The 7,352-nt window shown below is 41.2% G+C and overlaps 2 protein-coding genes across 2 annotated transcripts in view; one reads left to right on the forward strand and one right to left on the reverse strand.

Annotated features, from left to right (window-relative positions):
- The window catches only part of PDIA3 (protein disulfide isomerase family A member 3), a gene marked incomplete at its 5' end in the record, with an annotated part of 42,802 nt that extends 40,114 nt beyond the window's left edge, over positions 1-2,688 (forward strand). Inside the window, 3 exons of the mRNA XM_006162871.3 lie at positions 1,469-1,548; positions 2,123-2,180; positions 2,381-2,688. Of these exons, the coding sequence (XP_006162933.1) occupies positions 1,469-1,548; positions 2,123-2,180; positions 2,381-2,494 (252 nt within the window). The remainder of the gene's footprint in view (positions 1-1,468; positions 1,549-2,122; positions 2,181-2,380) is intronic.
- Positions 2,689-6,007: 3,319 nt separating this feature from the next.
- ELL3 (elongation factor for RNA polymerase II 3) overlaps positions 6,008-7,352 on the reverse strand; it is a 3,687-nt gene continuing 2,342 nt past the window's right edge. Inside the window, exons 9-11 of the mRNA XM_006162872.3 lie at positions 6,973-7,144; positions 6,728-6,772; positions 6,008-6,651 (exon numbers count right to left, since the gene is read on the reverse strand). Of these exons, the coding sequence (XP_006162934.1) occupies positions 6,541-6,651; positions 6,728-6,772; positions 6,973-7,144 (328 nt within the window). The 3' untranslated portion in view covers positions 6,008-6,540. The remainder of the gene's footprint in view (positions 6,652-6,727; positions 6,773-6,972; positions 7,145-7,352) is intronic.

Here is a 7,352-nt window from a genome sequence, read left to right on the forward strand (position 1 = left end):
CTCCAAAAAGATTTCTTTTTTTTTTTTTTTTTTAATTTTACTTATTTATTTATTTTTATAGAGGTTCTGCAGGGCATATGTGCTCACCGGAGATACACAGAGAAAGGGGGAAAATGAGAAAGCAAGCCATCAGGTCCAGAACTTGAACCTTAGCCATGTGGGAGTCTAGGGCCTACTACCATGCCACCTGCTTTTAAAGAATTTCTTATTTTATTCTTCTTTCTTTCTTTTTTTTTTTTTCTTGCCAAATTTCCCCAGAGAGAGAAAAAGGGAAAGTGAGAACACAAACTCCCAAGTCTAGGACTCAAATTGCAATCAACCATGTGGGAGTCCCGCACCCCAGCCACTGTGTCACCTGCCAGCCCTGCTTTGAAATTATTTTAAGGAATGACTAAGTAGCACCTATATTACCTGTGTCTTCCTGAGCATACTTTGCCAGGTGACAGGCGTGGGAATGAGTTGGTTTCTAGTTGGCAACATCTCTTATAGAGTGTTTAAATGTGATTTGGGTTTCCATGACTTATTTTTAGCTATCACAAATCAACTTTGAGAGGGATTAGATCCAGAAAGACATGTAGCTTGCAAGTTTATTTATCATCTTGCCTTACTGACTACAGGATCTTCTGTGTTTTTCAGGTAGTGGTAGCAGAAAATTTTGATGAAATAGTAAACAATGAAGATAAGGATGTGCTGATTGAATTTTATGCCCCTTGGTGTGGTCACTGTAAGAATCTGGAGCCCAAGTATAAAGAACTAGGAGAAAAGGTAAGTCTGAACCTTATTTTGAAGACAAAATTTGAATAGGGAGTTCATTTACACATTTAGCATTGGCTGATTAGTTACCCTAATTAGTTTAGTTCCTGAACTACATACTGGTAGATTTTTTATTTTCAACTACTGTTTACTTACATTCTCTTGACTGTCGCCTGGTGTCTACAGCTTATACAGTGCCTTAGCTATCTGCTTTAACTTTACACTGTTTAGACTCAGTAGTATGAGATATATATTATATGTATATATTTATAACATATGCATATAATACTATATAGTGATTATATGTACTATATAATGATTATATGTTACATATAAAACATGTGTAATATATTATACATATATAAAATATGCACGTATAATAATACATTATCATTATATAGTATATAAAATATATACATATATAATGTATAATATATATTTATAATAATATATAACATATATATCTCCTTACCTATGTTTCTTCATCTTAAAACACATGGCTTAGTCCTTATAATTAATGTCTTATTCAGGCTAGGTAAATTCAGAGGTGGCTTTATATAGGGTTTTAATATGTAGGAGAAAAGAGAAGTTTATGGAAGTGTCAGTACAGTTCCCACTTGAGCAACAGCTTATCTGTGTGTTTGAAGAATGAAATTGAATTGACCAAGTGTCCCTCAGTCACTGAAAACTTTAAGGATCTAATATTTTTTAACAGCTCAGCAAAGACCCAAATATTGTCATAGCCAAGATGGATGCCACAGCCAATGATGTGCCTTCTCCATATGAAGTCAGAGGGTAAGTATATTAAAAATAATTAACCGTATCTAGGCAATTGATAGGAAAAAAGTAAGAAACCACTTATTTAGTGGACTTGGTTTTGGTTTTGGTTTTGGTTTTGACAGAGGGCATGGGCATCTGCTGGAAAGAGTTGGTTGGGGCAGGTGGAGGGGGAAGGGTATGGTCATGGTGCAATCCCTTCCCTGTTTCTCCCTCCTTTTGGGATTTTGGGCAGTCATGCACATGTTTTATAAGCCACCAGGTCTAGGATTTGTAGCACATAGTCAGCCATGTGGGATCTGCCTTAACCACCACTCCATGAGCTGGCCCAGAGGACATGATATGTAGGGTCCATGTTCCAGTTGAAGACAGAGCCACTAATTCCTTCTTGGTTTAGAGTTCTACAGTATGAGCCCAAAGACCAAAATGTGATCTCTCATATTCCTGAGTTTTGATAAGATATAACTACAGGTAGAGAATGGTAACTGTTCAGAATGGAAACCATGAAGAAAAGTTTTTTCCAAAAATGGTTTTTTGGGAAAGTATCTGTACTCTGAATCTGAAATAAGTAAACTTTTTTTTCTTTTCTCAGTTTTCCTACCATCTACTTTTCTCCAGCCAACAAGAAGCAAAATCCAAAGAAATATGAAGTAAGTGCATTGTTTCATGTCCCCACAAGTACACACACATACACATATTCAGTCCTTTCATTGGGTTTATTTAACTGGAAATCTTTCACCTCTCGTGGTTAACATAAGTGGTTGTAAATATGCTTTTACAGATTCAGAAGTCTTTCTATTGGAGGGTTCTTTACAAAGTTAAATTTTCAGAGCAATCTTTCTGTTTTCAGGGTGGCCGTGAATTAAGTGATTTTATTAGCTATCTACAGCGAGAAGCTACAAACCCTCCTATAATTCAAGAAGAAAAACCCAAGAAGAAGAAGAAGGCCCAGGAAGATCTCTAAAACAGCAGCCAAACACCACTTTGTAAAAGGACTCTTCCACCAGAGACGGGAATACATTGGGGAAGACTGGGACCCATATGGAATTATTACCTCCTAGGGCTGAGAGGACAGAAAGGATATAATCTGAATCCTGTTAAATTTTCTCTAAACTGTTTCTTAACTGCACTGTTTATGGAAATACCAGGACCAGTTTATGTTTGTGGTTTTGGGAAAAATTATTTGTGTTGGGAATGTTGGGGTGGGGGGAATTGAGTTGGGGGTTATTTTCTAATTTTTTTTGTACATTTGGAACAGTGACAATAAATGAGCCCCCTTTAAACAGTCCTTTTTTTCCACACAGGATGGAGGATCAAATGTTCTTTAGGCTTATCACTATCTCTGCTCAATATAGGTTTCCTAGGGACCAGCAGGTGGCTTAGTGGTTAAGGCACTGGACACCCCATGGCCAACTGTGGTTTCAGTCCCAGACCTGGAGGCTTAAAACTCACACCAGGCATGTGTGCATGCATGCCCAAAATCCCAAGAGGAGAATGAAGGGAAGAGATTGCGTCTGGCCATTCCCTCCTCCTCTCTCCCTGTCTCTATGGCAAGCACACATGCCCTCTAGCAAAAAAAAGGAGGAGAAAAAAAAAAGGATTATTGGGACTGATAGGTGGTGTGGTGGTTAAGGGTGCTGGACTCCCACATAGTCGCCTGCAGTTCAAATCCTGGACCTGGTAGCTTGTTTTCTCCCTCTCTCTCTTTTTCCCTGTCTGGTCAAATCAAAATAAATAAATAAATAAAGTTAAATAAAATAATTCTAAAGAATTTTTAAGAAAGAATTATTGGGACCAGCAGTTAGCATAATGGCTATGTCACTGGACTCCCATGTAGTCGACCATGGTTTGAGTTCCGGCCCCAGTGGCTGCATGCCCAAGATCCCAAGAGGAGAATGGAGGAGAAGGGATTGCATAGTGGCCATCCCCCTGGGGGGTGAGTTCTCGCTTTCTGTCTCTCTGTCTCTCTCTGTCTTTCTGGTGAGTCCACATGCCCTATAGCAAAAACCTCTCAAAAAATATATATATATTTTTATTCAACTTCCTTTCTTTCTCTTCTTTCCTTTCTGTTCCTTCTTGCCTGCCTTCCTTCCTTCTTCTTACCCTTTCTCCCTCCCTCCCTCCCTCTCTTTCTTTCTATTTGACCAGAGAGGGATTGAGGGGGTGGTGAGAAAGCATGCCACCAGGTCCAGAACTCAAACCACGTCAGACATGTAGGAGTCCAGCACCCTTAACCACTACACCACCTGATGGGTCCTATATAATTTTTTAAATTATTTATTTAATTGTATTATTTTAATTTGACCAGAGAGAGACAGGTAGCAAGAAGTAAATTTCTATGCAGTGATAAAAATGCTCTATACTCTGCCCTGTCCAATAGATGAAGCTATGGAGCATCTGAAATGGGTAGGAACTGAATTTTAAACTTTCATTAATTTGAGTGGTTTTGTTGTTTTTATTTGTTTTTGTTTTTCTGCCATGGGTACGTAAGCTTGACAGAAAAAGTGAGAAATCACCCCCCAAGGGGAATGACCACACACACCATAATCCCTTCATTCTCTTCTCAGGATTTTGGGCATACACGCACATGAGCCCAGTGTGATTTTCTAGCTGCATGACTCAAACCACAGTCAACCATGTGGAAGTCTAGTGCCTTAACCACCATGCCACCTGCTTGCCCCAAACTTTCATTAATTTAAATAGCCACATACTGGCCACCATGCTAGTAGTCACTGACTGTAGACTGGGTAACTAGATTTATAGTTATCATTTCTAAATCCTTCTCTCTTTTTTCTTTCTTTTTTAATTTGCCAGAGAGCACATGCATTCACCAGAAATAAAGTGAGAAAGCACTCCCCACCATGGCAGGTGGTCATGCTGCAATTTCTTCATTTTGCCCTCTCCAGATTTTGGACACACATATGCACACATGCCAGCTTGATTTTCAAGCTGCCAGGTCTGGGACTTGAACTGTGCAGCCAGCCATGTGGGATCTAGCAGCCTTAACCACAATACCCCTGATTGGGTTATTTCTCCTCTCTTTTTATCCTTATTGCCCAAGCCCCTAGCCTGGTGCTTAGAACAGGTGAGGGGCCTTTATTTGTCAGGCTGTTTCTGGCCCTGCCCATGCCCGAAGGATGGGTTGCTGTTTATCCTTGCCATGCAGCTGAGGTTACTGCATGTCTATACCTCCCAACAACTATTCTCTGCTCAGAATGCTCTGCCTGGGTGTGGCTTAGGTTGGGGTTCCATCCAAGTTGTTCTGGGAATTGCTGACGCTGCTAGGTACGGAGCTCTTGCCCCCAAAGCCTAGGGTGTGGCTCATTAACTTCCCTCCCCAGTGGAACAGGGAAAGGCAGCATCATTCCTGGTTATGACTGAAACATCTGCTTTCTTCTGCAACAATGAGGAATGAAAAACATAGACCTAGAGTGATTACTTTTTATTCAAATGAACTGAGCCATTTCCTTTTTTGTGGGTAAATCCAAATTCTGTCCACTGCCACTGGATAATTTTAAATAGGAGCCCTAGGGGCTGGCAGGTGGCGTGGTGGTTAAGGATGCTGGACTCCTACGTGGCCTACCACGGTTCGCATCCTAGACCAGGTGGCTTGCTTTCTCACTTTCTCTCTCTCTCACTTTGTCCCTCTCTAGTCAAATTAAAAATAAATAAAACATTAGAGAAAATAATTCTTTAAAAAAAAAAAAAGGAGCCCTAATTTTAAGTGATCCTACAAACTCTGTGTTCAGGAAAGAACTTTTCCTACTATAATCTCTAGTTGTGAATTATAAGATGTATTTGTCTTACAGCAAAATGAACATCAGGGTCCTGCATAGTGCTTTTAAAAAGTGAAGATGGGGCCTGGCAGGTGGTATGATGGTTGGGGCGCTGGACTCCCACATGGCTGACCACTGTTTGAGTCCCAGACCTGGAGGCTTGGTTTTCCTAACTCAAATTTAAATAGCCACATACTGGCTACTGTGCTAGTAGTCACTGTACCTTTCTTTCTCTCTCCCTGGTCAAATTAAATAAATGATGATGATGATAAATCTAGTAAAAAGAAAAAAAGTGAAGGTGTCTTGAGCTGGCTCCATGTGCACGGGTTAAGCCCTGTGCTAGGGAGCTGGATCCCACACGACCTGCAGTGTTTCAGATTCTGGCCCCTGCGGCTTTGTAAACGCACCTGGCACTTGTCGGTGTGTCCCAAATCCTGACAGGATGGAGAAATGGAAGAAAAAAGATTGTGACATGACCATGCCCCATTGGAATATCTCTCCCTCCGGTGAGAACACGTGCCTTGTAGCAATTTTTTTAAATGTGAAGATTTCTTAGACCATTTTCTTTGAAATTCTAATTTGTAACACACAGGCTGGGGCCTAGGGATCTAATTTTTTAAGGAACTCCAGAAGTAGTTCATATGGATAGCCAGAAGTAATAAGCTCTTCTTTAGAGGATTTAAAGAAAACATGTAAATAGATACAAAAGACACAAACAGTCGGTTTTTAATTTTTAGCCATGTTTGTAAAAGAATTCACAATCAGTACACAGGTGACGTTCGAGCCCTTTCTCATCATACCAAGGGATGCTACACATGCTTTAGTTCAGTGATCAAAAGTCCTCACTGTTTCCGTAGGGAAGCTACCAGTGGCTACATTTATTTACTTGGTTTGTCTAATGTCCACAAGTTATATTGTCCTGGAAATTAGGTCATGTCTCAGGATCAAAAAAATGACTTGACCGAACTAAAGGTAAAGGAGTCAAGCTTCTGCTAGACTCTCCCTAGCCTCCTGGACACAGTTGTGAAGTCTTGGCTCTGTGCCTAAGCCCTAAAAGTTAAAATAAGACAATAATGAAAATCAAACCTCAAGAACCTAGAGCAGCTCCCGACTAGCCACCGCGACCTCAGCTGGCCAGCATACAAAAATCAGATTGTCACACTCTAGTTAGTTTATAGCTGCTTCATTCCTTCATATCGCACTGGACAGAAGGTCTAGGGCTCTCCTGACAGCTTCAGCTCTCCCTGTTCTTTTCCTCAAACTCCAGGATGAGACCTTTAATGTGGGACAATTTCTGATGCAGGTACTCACAGCGACGCTTTTCATCCCTGTAACCTGGGTACCGCTGCAGAGAAAAGAGTATCAAGTCAAAAGCTGAAGTCCTCATGTTTACCTTCTTCTGTTCCCAGTCCTTGTCTTACCTTCCTGAACTTTTTATATTCCTGGACTATCTTGTCTTCCAGCACCTGAAACAAAATACTAGCACTGAGTTCAAAACTAAGGAACTCCCCTTCTCATTCTTCTACATAGTACTAATTTTTCTCTTGAAAGAGTTTGCATGTCACTTTTGTTAGTCACAGCAAACACAGACTTAGTGTAGTTAGTTAGCATGGGGTTAGGGGTCAGGATAGCTGGAGAGCCAGCCTGGGTCCCAAGCTTTCCTTACCTTGTGTTCTGGAGTTCCTCGCTGAACTCGCTTGATTTCTGTTCCCAGCTCTGTGAACCTTTGGCTGGCAGCCCCAATGCGGGCATGTAGGATGCGGTATTCAGCATAATCCGTCTCAAAGTCCTGCTCATAAGCGTGTTGCTGCTCTACACTGTGGATGGCTCTGTATTGCCTGCCAGGAGCAGAGAACTGTCACCTCCCAGTTTCATTGCCCACAAATCTCCCAGCTCCTGGAATTTTTATTATTGTTTGGTATAGGCACGTGTGCTCACCAGAGAGGGGATAAGAGAGGGAAAGTGAGAAAGCAAGTCCCCAGGTCCAGGACTTGAACTGTGGTCAGCCATGTGGGAGTCTAGCACCCCATCCACCACACCACCTGC

The sequence above is a fragment of the Tupaia chinensis genome, unplaced genomic scaffold (assembly GCF_000334495.1).
Source record: "Tupaia chinensis unplaced genomic scaffold, TupChi_1.0 Scaffold141044_1, whole genome shotgun sequence".
NCBI classification, from domain to species: domain Eukaryota; kingdom Metazoa; phylum Chordata; class Mammalia; order Scandentia; family Tupaiidae; genus Tupaia; species Tupaia belangeri.